We start from the raw sequence: 18,435 nt of genomic DNA on the forward strand, positions 1-18,435 counted from the left end.
CCTTCGATTGTAAGACTTCTCTTTGATTGGTAATACTATGGTTGTTCAGTTTGATATTTCCAGTATATCTCTTAGTAGTAATAGCACGAGGTATTTCCCGTATTTCAGTTAACAATATCATAAAACATCCTAATACATTAATTGAATACAAACATAGTTTTACGAGTACTTGCGAAATCCTAAAACAAAGTCAAAGTACAAGAAATCAAAATACAAATCCGGAGAAGTTACACGAATAGTTTTCACACGTTACTAGACTTTGCACGGGTTGAACGGGTCACTCGTTTGGGCACAACAGGAGCAGCCGCATTTTCCTTAATTGTTGATTCCTCCTCATCTGGTGGGTTCTGAGACATCTACATTGTTAATTTAGTTAAACCTTGGTATTACGCGATATTACCAATTATGGAACAGTATATCCGGTATTACCCAGATTTACCTTGGCTTTCATCTCATCCATAAATGCTTCGAACGTTGCTTGTTTTTCCTCTATTTCCATAAGCACCAACAAAGCTTCATTCAGCTTATCATTGATGGAATGGAGCTTCTCCATTACATCAACTAACGTCGGGTCTCCCGGTCCAACAGCTGTGGGAACTTCCTCTTCATTTGGGGCTTCCATTCGTGCCTGCACATCCTCGTTGTACACCTCCTCAAATCTAATTTCACGCCCTTGACCAAGACGCTTCATCCAACTATCAACTACAACATCGTGCTTATCAACATCATCCTCTACTCCCGTGATTTCAGCCAAAAGAGGTACTTCTTCAGCCTTCTCTCTAATTATACTCTCAATGACCTATGGAAATAATAGACAATGAAATATTAGAAAGAAATAAAATCATATTTGCTCAAGGAATAATAGGAAATACTAACCTCAGTTGTTCCGAGTACATGGTTGATTTGCTCAAGGGTAAATCCTTTCATCTCGATCCTCTTGAAATTCACCTTGCACATCCTTTGACAACCGGCATGTGCACCCTCTTTTTCTTCTATGAATCTTTCCCTAAGTGATGGAATGGCTTCAAATGCTAAAAACTACACAAACCACATGAAATTTAATTGTTAGCTTCAATTACGAAAATGTAACAAGGATAAAACATGTGACTTACCTCAAGCGGCACACAGAATCCGGGAACAGGCCATGGTGACTGAGTGTTCGGGACGACACCGTTAAAATGATCCAATTTGTGTGAGATCGATTTTAACATGTACTCAAATGAATATCTCCCCGATGGAAATATCTTACAAAACGTAAGATCACTTGCAGACCTCACACAGAAATCATCAATTGGACTAGCCCTTTCTCCGGTCTTAGTAGGCATGACAATGATGCTAGTTAGAAAATAGAGGGCCGCCATCCGCAACCTATCCTTTGATCTAGCCGGTTCCATCTCCATTAGCTTGGTTTTCACGTCTTCACGTCTAATTACCCCGGTTTTGAAGTACCTGTTGGCGAAGTTCATATTACCAGCACTCTGATAACTAGCTGGATAGGCCTTGCAGTTGAAACCAGAGATCAAAGCATGCTCCCTAATACCATAGCGGATGGGAACTCCATTAACAACGAACCAAACCTCCTTCTTCTTCTCAATAGATGCCGTTCGAAGAAAAAGCATCCACATCCGCATTAACTTGTGGGTATATCCGGAAGGCAGGTGGTAGATGTGCTTGAAACTCGGATGCTCCATAAAATAATTCTTCTCAACATGCGTTAGAGGATGTTCCAAGTCAGCGAAGGTCTTCAACACCTCCGAGATATAACACCTCGTTGCTAACTTCATCTTCTTGGGATACTCCGACACCGGGAAGTACATACCAAGTGGCTGCATTGCCATCGCTTCCTCCATATCCTGAAAGAAACAAACATTCATTCATATATCACTCAATTGTAAATAGTACTGCCACAGTATTACTCTGTATTTCCAAAAGTATTCCCCGAAATTACCAGTATTACACAAATCCTACTATTCATATATCACTCAATTGTAAATAGTACTGCCACAGTATTACTCTGAATTTCTCAGAAGTATTCCCCGTAATTACCAGTATTACACAGATACTCCTATTTTACTATGTAGTATTTCTCAAAGTTACTAGTACTAACTATCGATAAATCACAATTGTAGTATTACTCTAAGGTATTACCCACATCCGCCAATATTACCTAAATATCAACATAGCATTTCCCAATGTTACTAGTACTGTCCACAGTTCACAATTGCATTATTACCCAATTAGATCGGTATTACGAAATGGAATACTTACCACATTTGCGATGTCCTCGTCTATGGTCCTCTCCTCCCCGGATTTTTCCACTATCACGTCCTCGTCTCTCTCGTCCTCGTGTCCCTCATCCTCCACGGACTTTTCCACATTGACGTCCTCGTCGCTCTCAGAGCTCCTCTCCTCCTCCTCCTCGATAACGGTTAGGCCGTCATCTTGTCTCTCCGCCTCTTCCACGGGATTAGCACACGCGAGTTCTTTGTTTGTCTCCGTCTCCTCTGAATCGGAATCGGAGCCCAAGGTTCGGCTACTACTCCCTGATTCTTCTTCTTCACTTGCTTCTTCTTTTCATTTTCATCTTCCACCTCATCAGTTTGCATATTCTCTTGAATTTCTTCAGCAGGAATATGCTTCAGAGCATCATAAAACGTAGAATCATCAAGCATCGGGCTCTCCGTCGTTGGAGCCGTCGTTGGAGCCGTTGTCGTTGGAGCCGCTGTCGTTGGAGCCGCATTGGTTGCCATCGCCGTCGCAGTCGTTTGTGTTGGCGACTGCTCCTCAGCCGGCACTTTCTCTTTATCTTTCTTCGCCGGCGCCTGAACCTTCGCTTTCTTCGCCGGCGCCTGAACCTTCGCTTTCTTCGACGGCGCCTGAACCTTCGCTTTCTTCGCCGGCACCTTCTCCTTCACTTTCTCCGCCGGCGCCTTCCTTCACTTTCTCCGCCGGTGCCTTAACTTTCTCTGTCTTCGCCGGCGCCGACGCTTCTATCTCATTTCTTTTCCCTTGACCTCCTCCACGCGTCTTAGGCGGCATGACTGATTTCGAATCGGAAATAGAACGGAAATACTGGTGAAAGGAAGAAGAACGATCGATTGAATTTAAAGAAATAGGGAATGTTGCGGTTAATTTCAGCGGTTACTAAGGAGAAGAAGAAGAAAAATCAAAAACGGTTGTAATGAGAAAAAGAATGAAATTCGAATTGGGAAATCCCTGGAAATATTAGAGTTTTTCTTATTTGATTTTCAAATAAAGAGTAAAGGTGGTTCGGGTGGTTTGGTTCGGAAACGAACCATGATTTTTCTGGTAATTAATAGGTTCGGATGGGGATATACTAGTAATATCCATATATTTCGAATTAAAAAAAAAAAAAATTATTTCTGTTTTTTACAAGGATTTTTTGGCTTCCTCTTTGCAAAAAAGGGACTGGCCAGATGATTTTTCGTACGTGACTACAAACGTTGATAGAAGAAGATCGGACCAAGTTGACTCGTTCTTGGCTTGTTCTTTAAGTTTCTTGATGTTCGCTTCACTCAACTCGAGCGTGACCCGAACCACGTTGATGTTCTCTTTAGCGGGAGGCAGCATTAAATTTCTTGCATTGACTTTCTCCTTTGAGAGATATGGCAAGAGTTGAAAGAGTTTTGGTTCGAGTCCGGCCGGAACATTGATGACCGTACGATCTAAAACCATAGGTAGATCAAAATCTTGTGGTATGTTCCCGTGTTTACATATATGAGCCCAAGCTTTGTAAAACTTGGACGCTGTTTTGCCGTCCATGACGACATGGTGAACTATGGTTCCAATGGAAAAGCCTTGGTTTGGGAAAAAAGTGATTTGTATAGACAGAATCGATGCTGAGTCAGAGGAAACTTGTAACTCGGGGACAAGAGGACGTAATTCAGCCTCCAGACGAAGTTCTTTGCTAGAGATATAAGAGAAGTCAGCTTCGGACTCGACCACTGTGAGAGAGACAGTGTCTTTGGGGAAGATGACTATGTGTGGTTTAGGATCTTGGGGGTTCCATTTGAGGTAACCGGATAGTGGGAGAAAGTGTGAGAGGAAGAGGGAGAGGGATTATTCGAGCTTGGGTTGGATCGAGGAGAAGAAGGAGTCACGAGATGACTCGGTGAGTTTGTAGAAGGTGACTCTCTCTGTGGGATAAAGTTTTAGCCAAAGTAAATCAAAGAAAGTGAGTGGAAGAACGAGTAGTTCGACTGAGTTAGTTGCAGGGCTCACTCGAGCGATCTAGATCACGTTTAAGGCCATCGTTGACGGAGACAATCTATCTTGGGCAGTCTTCGAACAGACGAGTGTTTGGTGTGTGCCAAAGTAAAACTTTATTCACCAATTATCAAAAGCATATGAAAGATGCTCAGGGTAGGTAAAGCCCACTACAGGAAAATTGAGTATTCTTAGCGGTCGAATAAGCTATCTAACGAGATGATAGCGGAGTAGAAAGCGCTATATCTTCGTCCATGATAATAGGTCGATGACTTCTAATAGCAGTTTTAAGTAGTGCTATATTTTGATTATATATTATAGCGTGTTCTTTTTGCAATTTAATATTATTTAATAATGATTATATTTTGTTATTAATTATTAAATAACAGTATTTAATATATGCAATTTAATAAATTGGAATAACATTTATAATATGCAATTTATTCAATTAAAATAGCATTTATATATATGCAATTTATTCCACTAAAATAGCTTTTGTATTATCATTATTTCGGTTTGTTATATTTGTAATTATATATTATTTTAATTTATGAGGTTTTTTGGATAAATTGAGTATTGACATATAAATATATTATATTTTATTACATTATATGAAATCATAACACAAAAACAATATATTACAAAGTATATACAAATTTTTTTTAAAAAAAAGTAAAAGTACATATATTAGTAGAAACTCTTATATGAACTAGATGAGTACCCGCACTACGTGCGGGCTTATGTAGTTTACGACTCTTAAAGTTATTTTTATTCAATATTAAATTATCTATTCCTATAAAATTGAGAGACTACCACATAAACCTTGTGTAGAAATGTAACACATCAACAAGGTTAACATAAACCTTGTGTAGAAATGTAACACATCAACAAGATTAGCATCTGTTCTTTTGATGCTTCCGGCCTTTGACATCTTTGTCCGTTGTTTTATTTTTAACCTATCCAATTCGTGTTATAAATCCAGTGTTTTGTGTAATTTGAAATTTAGATGTTTAGGCAAATAGAATACCTTGAAGAGCAAGCCTTCCCACCGTTATATTCTCCTTTGCCGCATCACCATCGTCAGGATTGTCACCATTGCTCTCGTCCTTGGTCATGATATATTAATAATTAATCAATAGATAAATATACCTCAGTTTCTTCTCCTCCATCTACATGTAGCACATGTTAATGATTGTAGTTGATTTTGTTCTTGCAATCTGAAAAAAGAAAACATATGAATATATGATGTTAGTTTACTCTTACAATCCCAAGAAATAATTTAAAAGAGATTGAAAAGTAAGACATGCATGTATTTATAATTTTATATGGGAGCTAATTAAATATTTACGTTATGTAACATATAAGTGGATATGATTAGAAGTTTAAAAGTTATTAAAAATTAAAATGAAATTAATACCAATAAGTTGTATACATCATGCTCTTGGGGAAGTTTGGATAAGAATAGTTGGGTATTTGAAACGTCCAAATATTATTCATGAATCATGAATAGTTGAGTACTTCGTAAATGCATAATCGTGGATATGAGATTTTATGTAGATTAAATCCTGGCTTTACTTAGAGCTGATTAATTATTTATTTGTTTATTTTAATAGGTACACGTGGCGAGCTATTAGATGCTGACGTGTCAAGCAGATGGAGAAAGATAGCCTCCTTTCATATATATGATTCATCTTGTAAACCTCACTGTAAACATGACACCAATTTTCGCTGCATCCAACACACACAAAGCCTTTATCCTGCAAACACCAAATTCTCATTAACACTGATAATAGGTTTTTAAGATCAATTAATCCTAAAGCACTATCATGTTGTTGTAGTACTGAAGGTTGTCAATTCAAATGGGTATGATGCTAACAATCAAGATGTGATCAGAAGTCACTAAGTCAAGCCAAGCAATAACAGGTTTTGGTGTGTTCTAGCAGTCCTAAGTGAACATGCAGAAAACAGAAAATCAAATAGAAACAGTAAAACACTCGACCAACACAGCTCTTTGCAGAGCACTGGGTGAGGTCGAGTAACAGACAGAAAGTATAACACAGATACTCGACTGCACAGTCTGTTGCCAGACAACTGGGTGGTCGAGTATGAGGTCGAGTAACAAGAAAGAATTGTAGAAATTAAGCAACAAATGACAAGATGCAGTAAACAACAGTAAAGTAAACAAAGAATTCAATCAGATAAAGAATTCCCGAGGATGGGGTAATTGAGTAGTTTCGTTTCCTCAGTTTACAAGTGATTGTCATGCTCAATAAATTGTCCCTAGACAACAAGTTCATTAACCAAATCTAAGTGCCACCGCAACAGAGACCCTCAAGTTAACCTAGTCCCAGACTCAATCACCATTGACGAGAGCTAACCTAACATGCATTACGAATCAACAAGTTAAAGCCAAAACGCTCTCTGCATCCAATACCTTGGTACATGGCCACGAATCTCTGGAATTAGTGGTTCAGACATTTCATCGAACACCTTTTGGGCGCGGAGATGTCTGGGCTCAAATTCCAGTTGATCAGAAAGCAATAAGCATTAAGAACAACTAATCCAGAAGGGATCTATCAATCAATACTCAACCACCTAGCATACTAAGAATTCTACACTTACTCTAACCCATCCTCAGAAACCTATTCACTACTCAGACATCATAGCAGAAAGCATAAACGTTGAACAAGTTGAAAACATGATAACAACAGTGTAACAACAGGATGATAACAGAATGAACAACAGTAAACTAAAATCAAGAACAAATACTGAATACTTAATAGATAAAGAGAAATCCGGATTACAAAAGGTCTAGAACACAGTGTCTGCAGAATAAAACTAGATAAAAACTTGTTTGCGAAAATGTGAAGTACATGCTACTTATAGCCAAATATTCTGAAACCCTAATACTTAAAACGACGCAGTATTGGGACGGATTAAGAACTGTACTCGACCCATGTGGTCGAGTGGGAGGTCGAGTGAATAGCTGGAGTCTTCTTTTCTTCCTTGTTCTCGAGTGTTTGGTTGAGTACGGAATGAAGAAGACTCTGAAGCTTGCCAGCGAGTGTGTAGTCGAATGGTGGTGATGGTGATACTCGACTTCCTGGTAGAGTGATGTGGTCGAGTGATGATCAGGTAATGGAGGTGAAGACACTCGACCTCGGGGTCGAGTGATGTGATCGAGTGGTGGTAAGGTGATGGAGATGAAGACACTCGACCTCGTGGTCGAGTGGTGAGGTGAAGTGGTGATGTCCTCTACTCGACCAGGGGGTCGAGTGGTCTGCTGAGGTTGTGAATCGTCTACTCGACCTAGGGGTCGAGTGGTTTTGCATGATCAGGTCCGCTTCTTCCAATTAGCTCGTCAACAACTCCGAATCACCTGAAAACAACACAAATATGCAACATGCATGCAAAACTATCCTAAACATGCAAAGTGATGACAAATGATGAGAAATGATATAAAATAGTGATGATATGATGCTAAAGTGATGACAAATGGATGCTCAAAACATGCAAAATACACACTTATCAAACACCTCACATCAATTTCTTAAAGTACCAATTCTACTTAATCTAGACATTTGCGCCAATTCAAATTACAGAAATATATAATTCTCAGATCCCACTAGGCACTAGTTATGGCCTCAGACAAATCCAAGTAACATAATGTTGTAAATCTTTGTTTTCATATTTCTCATTGTCTTACACAACATCACTACCACATTTAATTAACAAAAAAAATTTATAGAAGAAAATAAGACAACAACTCTTTAACCACTACACAACCATTCCCACTAGACTTACTTAACTCTTAAACTTAGTTTAGTCTTTACTTAAAAAAATAAAATACAAATTGATGCAAAAGAAAACCAAAGAAAACAGATTGCTTGTCAAACAAGCAAAACAAATTTTGATGAAAATAACTGAAGAGCTTGAGAGGAAGTTTTTTTTTTCTCACTTAAAGATTTTCATTATATAATACATCGGAGAAATATATTTTTGGGATGCGTTTTTGAAATACAAAAGCCGGGGCAAAACAAAAATATCTCCGAAAGATAAAGCCCGATACACCGGAAACAGAAGGAAATATACTAAAGTCAAAAAGAAAAGCTCTCGAAATCATTAGAAAAGTCGGAGGAGAACAATAACTGCGGGATTAAGAGCTTAAAGGTCAAAGTCTAGAAAACCCACAATCGCGGAATTTAGAGCTCAAAGGTCTCGAACATACCTAGCAATCTCAAATATGAGTCTCCTTCTTAGATTTGAGTATAGCATGTTGATTTCGGATGAGTAAGATTCAAAGAAACTAGCTCAATACACACAATTGGACAAGCAAAAGCCACAAATAATCATTCAATTGTAAATTTAGAATCTTGACACCATTGACAAACCCATATTCCCACAAAAATGCCATCGAAAAACATTCATCTCACATTTCTTCAAACATATACTAATCTCCACACCACCTATTTCATCCCTCCTCGCTGACATAGAAAACTCACCGTTTTGGTAAAGAGACATCATTTAAGTGTTAACCGGTCTTCCCCACCCAAAATCCAATCCATATAACCAATATTGGTTTGACCCGGTAACAGTTAATACTTGTGTACCCAACTTCATGTGTTTAGTTCCTTCTTCGTACACTTCCCACAATGACTCAACACGTCGTGAACCCAAACTTTTGATGGAATCACTTAGAATCTCCACGCCATTCACAAACCCATCTTCTCCCAAAATGTATGTCAATTGGTAAGACACAATTCCCAAAGTATGTCAAAGGAACCGGAGGGTCTAAACGGTTTCTAAAATCAGCAGCGTACATAAACCGAATTGGTCTATCTACATTGCCTCCACGCGCCTTAACCACACAAGTCAACACATAAGCATACTTGACTACAAACGTTGACAAGTAAAGATCAGACCGAGTTGACTCATTCTTGGTTCGTTCTTTAAGTTTCTTGATATTTTCTTGAGACAGCTGGAGCGTGACCCGGACAAGGTCGTCGTCAATCTCTTTAGCGGAAGGAGACTTTAAGGTTCTTGTGTCGTTGTCTACGTCTCCTGATAGATACGACAGGAGTTGCAAGATCTTAAATTCGAGTCCGACAGAAACATTGATCACCGTACGATCCGAATGTGTAGGTAAAACAAAACCTTGTGGTATGGTTCCGTATTTACATATATGAGCCCAAGATTTGTGAAAATTTGTTGAGGTTTTGCCGTCCATGATGACATGATGGGTTGTGAGCCCAAGAGAGAAGCCTTGGTTTGGGAAGAGAGTGATTTGTAGAGCAAGAATAGATGAAGAGTTAGAGGAAGTTTCTAACGTAGGGATAAGAGAACGTAACTTGCTCTCGAGACGAGGCTCTTTGCCGGAGAGTCTTGAGAAGTCAGCGTCGGACTCAACCACAGTGAAGAGACAGTGTCTTGTGGGAAGATGATGACATGTGGCTTAGGATCTTGTGGATCCCATTTGATGTGACCAGAGAGTGGGAGGAAGTTAGTGAGGGCAAGGGAGAGAGATTGCTCGAGCTTTGGGAGGATTGTGGAGAAGAAAGAGTCGTGAGATGATGACTCAGAGAGTTTGTAAAAGGTGACTCGCTCGATGGGATGGTGTTTTAGCCAAAGTAAATCGAAGAAAGTGAGTGGGAGGAAGAGCGGGGTGACTGAGTTAGTTGCATGGCTGACTCGGGAGATCTTGATCATGTTAAGAGCCATCGTTGATGGAGACAATTTCACTTGGACTCAATTTCAGGTATTTGTTTCAAAACAAAATTTCACCTTAGCCTTCTATCTCAGTTTTTCTTTTAGAAAGTGGCAAAGTGGGCTGGGCCAATCAGGTTTTAGCCATTTGGGCTTAAGTGGACGAATATACCCTCCAATAAGAAATGAAACGAGGCGGTTTTCTTTGTTTTTCTGTTTATGAAAATAATATTTAAACTTTAAAATAAATCAAAAACAAGTTAATAATTTTAAAACTACCAAAAAAAAATAAAAGAAAATCAAAAACTCTTTTCGAAGACGCAGAACAATTCTGACGAAACTTAAACCCATATTGAAAGTGAAATTTCGATTGAGGCTCTCTTCGAGTTCAAGTCGTTGCTTAAGTGGAGGAAATTTTGATCGAGTTCGTGTTAAAGTGTCTAACAATAAGAGGATTTTTGGGTTTCTCAATTCACTGTTTATAGAAGAACTCAAATGGCAGAGATGAAGAAGAGTAGTCGGCGACGAGGAGTTTCCGAATTTAGTGTCGAAGACGCAAAATCAAAAACTGTTTTGAAGACGCAGAACAATTCCGACGAAACTTAAACCCAGATCGAAAGTGAAATTTCGATTGAGGCTCTGTTCGAATTCGAGTCGTTGCTTAAGTGGAGGAAATTTTGATCGAGTTCGTGTTAAAGTGTCTAACAATAAGAGGATTTTCGGGTTTCTCGATTCACTTTTTATAGAAGTACTCAAATGGCGGAGATGAAGTAGATTAGTCGGCGGCGAGGAGTTTCCAAAGTTAATGTCATCGGCGGCGACGACAAATATGGGTAAGTTTGCCCTAACTTCGTTTGGGAATGTTTTGATACAAAATTTAGGTTAATTTTAGAGATTTCAAATCAGAAAATTTCAATTGACAAAGGGTTTTTAGTGTTTCCGCTAAAAACAGTAGATTGAGTATAAAATTTACGGTGTACGTGTATATGAATATCAAGTTTATGTTTAGTTTGTATTTGGATATAGTGTACGTCTTAAGAACTTCATCGTATTTTTCAACTTTCAGGAAGTACTTCTAAGGATCCTGGTGAATTACCACAGAGGTTGTTTGCACTCGACCACTACCCAACCAAGGCTAAGATAAATGCGTACTCTAAACCGGAGTACCTTAGTCATCTAGCATATGCGCTTAAGGGAATACCAGAAATAACGTTCCTTCTAGAGTCTCCATTTAGGGACCTATTTAGGATCCCTGTTAACAAGCCATCTTTTTCTGGTAAACTTGTTCTTGGGTTAATATGCCGTCAGTTAGTTACAAAGAAATGATATGAGATGTAGATGGTATTCGGTGATCATCCTATTAAGTTAGGATTAAGATAATGAGCACTTTTAACTGGTTTGGAATGTGGAACCTATCCTAAAAATATGACTTTGACTTGGTACATAGATGAAACTGCTAGATCCTTTGTAGCTTGCGATATTATGCTAGTATCCTTTCCCTCAATATCCACATGAACAAGTTCAATATGTTCAAAATCCTCCAGAAAACTCTTTAAGTGTTTCAACTCTTCAGCAGTTCCGCAATAAGCAAGAACATGCAACACCCTCACTTGGTTCAGAGGCATGGAGAAATCACCTGTGTAACCATTCAGATCCTAAAAAAACATTAATCAAGAAGATTGATCAACCACACAATTTGTATATATATATTGATTCATAGATTTTTCTTACTGAATATATATATATATACCTTGATGGTTAGATTTTCAAGCTTTGGAGAATGCTTAAGTACACATTTGCGAGCAATTACCAACCATCTTCATTCATAAGACCTAAAGATAACTTAATTAGACTGTTGAACACAGTTAGACAATCTTCATAGAAGGAACAAATCAAACAAATCTTCTGAAAACAAAAACAAACTTTAAGACTGTCCCAAGATTTCTCAAAACGAAACAAGGAAAATTGCCGAGACGCAAAGAACTTACATCGACCGAACCAGGAGACAAATGAAGGATCTCAACATTAATTTCTTATCCCCATAATGAGTTTCATTACATCTGCATCCGCAATGCCTGGTGGATCAAAATCCAGCGTGTAGCATGTCAGGAGTCCATATTAACTTGTGGATACTGACACAAGGAGAAACTAGAATAGTTGAGGTATACAAGATTTGGCAGGTCAAATGATAGGCTGCTATTAATAACACGACTTCGATAATAAACTGATAGTCTCTTGAGAGACGGGCTCAATATGGTGTTGTTAGGTATTGTTGGTTTGCCTCTGATAAGGAGTGTGTTAAGGAATATTGTTAACACCTAAAGCACTCGGCAACCAACAAGAAGCGTGCAAAGCAAATCATCATGTTTATCGATAATCGTATCTATGTAGAGAAACTTAAGAGATGGAAGTGACACATATGAAGGAAGGTTTCTAAGAGGGAGCCTTAGTGACAGCTTAACAAGTGTTTTGCTTGCAAAGAGCTGGTGAGGCAAACATTATGCATCTCGATCTTTTATCCTTAGTTCAATTTCCAAAACACCACGTTTTATGACATGAGAGATCCAACTGCCCACATAAGCCTTTTGCCTTTGATTCTCCTTTGGAACCTTACATTTTAGAGAGAATTTCTTGATCAGAAAGTCACATTGCTAAGTCAGAGTTCAATCCACAAAATTCTTGAAGCTATTATTCAAGAAAGAATCATCAAAATCGAGAGTATCCACCAAGCTAAACATATACCTCCACTTTTTTGAGAGGACAAATGTTGAAGCAGCTTGTTTTGTCTTTTTTTATGTATGAATGTTAAATTTATTCACCAAAAAAGACTGTTTTACAAAAAATGCAACATCAAGCTGAACGTTTGAGAAGAAAAATTAAAGACGAACAACTGAAATATAGTTAATTCGGATGAGTATGGAACCAATATCGTAGCCCACCTTCGTAGGTAGGGGAGGCCAGCAAAGTACTAAGCTGGTTTCGAACATTTTTATCGACCATTTTTGCTAGCGTGTTGGGTGGAGTTGGTGGTTCCCCGTGTTTCCTCCCATTCCGTTCCCGCCATACACTATGGATGGATAACTGAAACACATATCGCAAGACAAAAAGATGGACCTTTGGAATTGGTAAAGTCGTAAGCATGGAAATCAGAGACTCCCAATGAGTTGTGTAGTGTTGTCCAAGCAAGTGCCGGGTGAAGGCGGACCAAACCTGAGTCGAATATGAACAAGAGAAAAAGAGATGGTCCCTTGTTTCGATATCCTCATGACACAAGACACAATTACCACTTACGGCAACATTCCAATTGAGCATTCTGTCACCAGTCGCTAAGCGATTACGAACTGCGATCCATGCTATGAAAGAGTACTTAGGTGTAGATTTGGGAAACCATACACCTTTGTACCATTCACATATTGTATATGTTGTCGTATCGCATGCCAAGTTTCTCTTCAGATGAAAACATTCTCGAAAGTGCCATTGTTTCTTTTTCAAAGAAAATTGTCCTTCCCAGAATGATGAGTAGGGCGTGAGTTTAGGACTCTAATTCATCCTCAATCCGGTTGAGCAAAACAGACCTATGACGACGACGGTGCGCTGAGAGGCCTTCTGCAACTGAGCAAGTAAAGGAGATACCTAAATCAATGCATCCACGAGGACCTAAAAGATCCGTCAACCTACCAAGAGAACACCAATAATCATACCAAAAGGAGGTATCTGAACCGCTATTTACCTCCAATCTTTGTAAAGATTTTGCCTTGTCTCGATACTTTAGAATTTTTCTCCACATCCAAGAACCAATACTTGTAGATCCGTTTACCGGCCATAAGGATTTTGATCGTAACAGAGTTGCTCTGACCCAGAGAGAATCTTTGGTAGAGACGAGTCGCCAAATAAGCTTCAGTAAAACAGTGTTCGTTTCAGATAGCGACCTTAGCCCCATCCCCCCCCCCTTGAGAGGAGACTTTCAAGTTCCTTTATGCACTTACTAGGCAACCTGAAGACTGAGAGCCAGAAGCTTGTGATGCTCGATAGAACCGAATTTAGCAGTTGTAAGCGACCCGCAAACGATAAAAACCGATCTGTCAAAGAAGCGATTCTAGATCGTATTTTCTCAAGAAGTGGGAGATAGTCGGAACGTGTCATACTTTTTGTGAGAAGCGGGAGACCAAGATACTTGACCGGAAGTGTTCCCGCAACAAAAGGAAATTGGTGAAGCAGATTATCTATACGCTGAGGTGAGCAACCTGCCATAAACAACGTCGATTTCTCTAAGCTGATTTATAGACCCGAAAATCCTGGAAAGTTCCCAAAGACCTGTAGTAATGCTGCTATGGATCGAGCACTACCATCTGAAAAAACCAAACTGTCGTCCGCAAAACACAAATGACTGCATGAGTCCCATGTTTTTAAACCAAGGATGGTACCCAATATCATTATCCCTAGCCGCTTTGTCAAGCATTTTAGACAGAACATTCATACAAATGACGATGAAATAAGGTGAGAGGGAGCAGCCTTGTCTCAACCCTCATTTGCTTTGGAAGTAACCTGCCAATTCTTCCATTGACTTGAACCGAAAAAGATGCAGTACCAATACAGAGTTCAATCCATCGAACAAAAACCAGCGGGAGATAATAACCTTTTAGAACCGTGAGAAGAAAAGGTCATTGGACCGAGTCAAAAGCCTTTGATATATCAATCTTTAATGCACACCTTGCGGAGATTGATTCCTTATATCATAAGGATACACTACAAGAAAACAGGTGATTGACGACCTACAAGTCAGTCGTTTAGTAGTCGTAACTAAAGCTAATACGACTAATTTGCGACTAATGACTGTAGTCATTAATCCATAGTCGCTAAAAACACTAGTCGTTAATTAGTCGTTGGTCAACGACAATAATACGACAACTGACTAAACAGTGAAAAATCGTCGTTACGTAGTCGTACTATGTCGGCGACTAATTGACGACTATCCTACGATTATTTGTACTGTACAGAGCGTGTGAGAACATGTAGTCGTTTCGTAGTCGTTAATTGTGTACGACGACATTACGACGATGTTGCGATGAAATATTCTAAACCTTGGGTATGTTTCCAATTGTCGTAAAATAGTCGTAAATATGTTTACGACTATTCGACGACTCTTTGACGATTAAAAGTACTTTACCAAGGATTTGAAAGTTTTTGTCATAACATAGTCGTATAAGTATATACGACTATTGGACGTCTGTTTTACGATTCTTTTATGACTAATTTGTTTAGTCTTATGATTGTCGTAAAGTTATGTGACTAATTGACGACTATTCAGCGACTATAGTGCTACTTATTTACTACTTTTTTGCGACTAATAGTTTGGTCCGAATAAAGATTTGGTCATCAGGTGATGGGTTTCTTGTTTGTTCTTGTTTATTCATCGATTGTTCTTGTTTGTTATTGATATGCTATACAATATGAAAACACTGCTTATATATTGAAAATCAAGTTCAAAACATAAAATTATCTTGTTCAAACATACAACTTATTGAAAGATACAACTAGTGTTTGGAAACCTAAATTCTATGGATCATTAGATGGGGGAGTAATTGGGATACGCTCTGTGGATGTGGAAGAGTGTGTGGCAATGAAGTCCAAGAACTGCGGATCGGTTTGGCGGAGATACTTCTCGACTAAGGACAAGTGCTCGAGCTTGTCCTTTTGCTTAGCTGTGACTCGGGCTGTCTCGGCTTCTCGGGCAGCAATCTCAGCATCTCGCTTTTCGTTATATGCAGCCTGTTCTTCAATTTGCCGCTGAGCTTCCTGCAGCCGTTCTTCTAAGGCTTTAAAGGTTGAGTCTCCGGGGAGTTGGCGGTTGGCACTGCCTAGAGTTTCTTTAAGACAGCCAAGTTCATAAGGATTGCCTCTTGCATCCTTTTCTGTGGACTGCAAGAAATAAAGAGGAAGATAATTAGTGACAGATCCTAAATGTCTCTAAGACTCTGAAAAAGACAAAGAACATCTTACCTCGAGAAATATGGCTGCATACTCATCTAGTGTGAGATCCCGAGGACGTGAAGAGCCATCAGACACAGAAGAAGCAGCCGCCTCTAGTTCAGACAACTCTCTCACATTCTGCTCATACGCCAGAGCAATCTTCTCTGCCTTCTGATCAACATAAGTCCCATCCGACTTAGTGTGTGTTTGGATGAACACCTCACCAAGAGGGACAGGTCTTCCCATTTTTTCTTCCTGCAAACACAGATCACAAGCTTCATTACTATCAACAGACTAAACATCACACACAGTTAAACGAACATCACTAAAACACATGGGAAGATTGCAGAAACACTTACCAATTCATCTTGGATTTCTTGGAAAGACTTTGGCCCAGAGTAGTGGACGTGAGGACCGAGACCGTTACGGTCAGAGAGACGAGCTTTGGAATATGTCTTACTCCTTTTTTGTGCCTCTTCAGTGTCCCAGTAGTCGCACATGGTTCCCCACAGAGTTTCTCCAATCCATGGAGGCTGCTCTCGAGTTCTCCTTGCGGTGCTAACCATGTCCTTCAAGCGCCTCTTAACGATCTCATTGAAGTAGTATTGGACTGTCCCTGTTATTAAGAGATCCCAGTGGTGAGTTTTCTACAAAAAAAGTGTGAAGTTAGTGAACAAATGACAGATTAAATAGTACAGTCTAATGAAAGTTGGAGAAATACAAGAAGCTTACCGCAAACTCTAAAAACAATCTTTCTCTTTTATCCAATGGCACACAGGACCAATTATAGTAGGGAGCATTGAACTTTTGAGTAAAAATCCATGTGATCTTTCTAACCAATTTAGATCCTCTGTCGCGAGTAAACCTCCAAACACATGCAACACAGACAGAAAGTAAACATGTTTAAAATCCAAAACACTACAACTACAGCAGACTATATAATTGAACAAAGGCAGATTCTACAAGATTCTAGACAAGTATAAGCCGACAAGATCACACACAGAACACAATAGTCAACATAACAAGATCATAGACAGTAAAGAACAAGTATAGACAAGTATAGAACAAAGACAGATCCTCATTGTCAAAGCCGAAAACATGCTAAGTTCAACAATCAACAAATGTTCCACAATTATGTTCATGATTCACAACAGAACACAATAAAGAACTTAACAAGATTATAGACAAGTATAGAACAAAGACAGATCCTCAATGTCAAAGCCGAAAACATGCTAAGTTCAATAATCAACAAATGTTCCACAATTATGTTCATGATTCACAACAGAACACAATAAAGAACTTAACAAGATTATAGACAAGTATAGAACAAAGACAGATCCTCAATGTCAAAGCCGAAAACATGCTAAGTTCAACAATCAACAAATGTTCCACAATTATGTTCATGATTCACCACAGAACACAATAAATAACCTAACAAGATTATAGACAAAGTGAAGAACTTAACAAGATTACACACGAGTTTAGAACAAAGGCAGATTCTACTATGTTACACAAACCCTAACAAACATCCAATTCCAACAAAGGCAGATTCTACTATGTTACACAAACCCTAACAAGCCATTCTACAGACCATAACACGAGTTACACTACACAGGCTAAGAACACTAGAATAAAATAGAGGAAGAGAACATACCACTCGGTTTTAGGTTTGGGAATTGGAGACAAGACACAACACCACTAGATGGGGTAGAGAGTGTCGATTGCAGAGCCAACGCCGAGTCTTCTTGTAGCTCCGACAACGTCCCAGGAACTTCCTCTTGGAAGTTGTTCCCTTGAGACGACGGGTGGCTGTTTGCTGGAGCGTCTGAATCTCGCGACTGAGGAGGAGTTTGCTGAGGTGGCGCTGTTGGCGGCGGAGTGTAGTGGACCTCTTCAGATAGAGGCGGAGGAGCTTGATGTTGTGGTTGAGTCGTTGAGTTCTGGAAGAGTTGCAGAGGCGGTGGATAGTTGCGGACGTGGGGTGCAGACGTTGAAGGTCCATGTTGTTGAGCCGGCTCCGTCGCAGGAACTTGAACCGCCAGCGCCGGAGTGAAGTTGTATTGGGGAGGAAGATTTGCAGGTCTTGATCCGCCGGCGCCGGCTCTCTGAGTGACGTTCGGCGTCGTCTTACGCTTCCGGGAGCCACCTCGACCGGCGATAGGCATGATAGTGAGCCAAATGAAGAGATTGAAGAGAAAAAGAAGAAGACGACGAAGCAGATCGAAGAGGTTGAAGGTGAGAGATCGAAGAAGATCGATCGATCTTAGCAGAAGAAGAAGAAGATCGATCTAGAAGGAGAAAGGATTGATCTTAGAAAGAGTTCTGGGGATTAGGGTTTTCGAGACGAAGAAGAAGAAGAAGAGGAGGTTGGATCGAATAGGTTTAAGGTGAGAAATCGAAGAAGATCGATTGATCTTAGCAGAAGAAGAAGAAGATCGATCTAGAAGGAGAAAGGATCGATCTTAGAAAGAGAATTGGGGATTAGGGTTTTCGAGACGAAGAAAAAGAAGAAGAAGAAGAAATGGCTAAGTGTTT

General features: G+C 39.5%; 1 protein-coding gene and 4 pseudogenes across 5 annotated transcripts; all 5 read right to left on the reverse strand.

The window, feature by feature from the left end:
- Nucleotides 1-242: 242 nt before the first annotated feature.
- AT3G29710 lies at nucleotides 243-3,039 on the reverse strand (annotated as a pseudogene; the record flags this gene model as incomplete). The annotated part of the gene is made up of 7 exons: nucleotides 243-356; nucleotides 440-799; nucleotides 877-1,038; nucleotides 1,113-1,853; nucleotides 2,269-2,502; nucleotides 2,592-2,806; nucleotides 2,856-3,039.
- A 351-nt stretch (nucleotides 3,040-3,390) lies between these two features.
- Nucleotides 3,391-5,342, reverse strand: AT3G29720 (HXXXD-type acyl-transferase family protein; the record flags this gene model as incomplete). Its single annotated transcript, NM_113894.1, has 2 exons — nucleotides 3,391-3,965; nucleotides 5,255-5,342. 2 exons carry the CDS (start codon nucleotides 5,340-5,342, stop codon nucleotides 3,391-3,393), a joined length of 663 nt encoding a protein of 220 aa, NP_189614.1.
- Nucleotides 5,343-8,602: 3,260 nt separating this feature from the next.
- AT3G29725 lies at nucleotides 8,603-9,960 on the reverse strand (annotated as a pseudogene). Its single transcript has one exon.
- A 2,909-nt stretch (nucleotides 9,961-12,869) lies between these two features.
- On the reverse strand, nucleotides 12,870-14,661 carry AT3G29727 (annotated as a pseudogene; the record flags this gene model as incomplete). Its single annotated transcript has 1 exon — nucleotides 12,870-14,661.
- Nucleotides 14,662-15,486: 825 nt separating this feature from the next.
- AT3G29730 lies at nucleotides 15,487-18,065 on the reverse strand (annotated as a pseudogene; the record flags this gene model as incomplete). Its single annotated transcript has 1 exon — nucleotides 15,487-18,065.
- Nucleotides 18,066-18,435: the final 370 nt, after the last annotated feature.

Source organism: Arabidopsis thaliana, chromosome 3 (assembly GCF_000001735.4).
Source record: "Arabidopsis thaliana chromosome 3, partial sequence".
Taxonomy (NCBI): Eukaryota; Viridiplantae; Streptophyta; class Magnoliopsida; order Brassicales; family Brassicaceae; genus Arabidopsis; species Arabidopsis thaliana.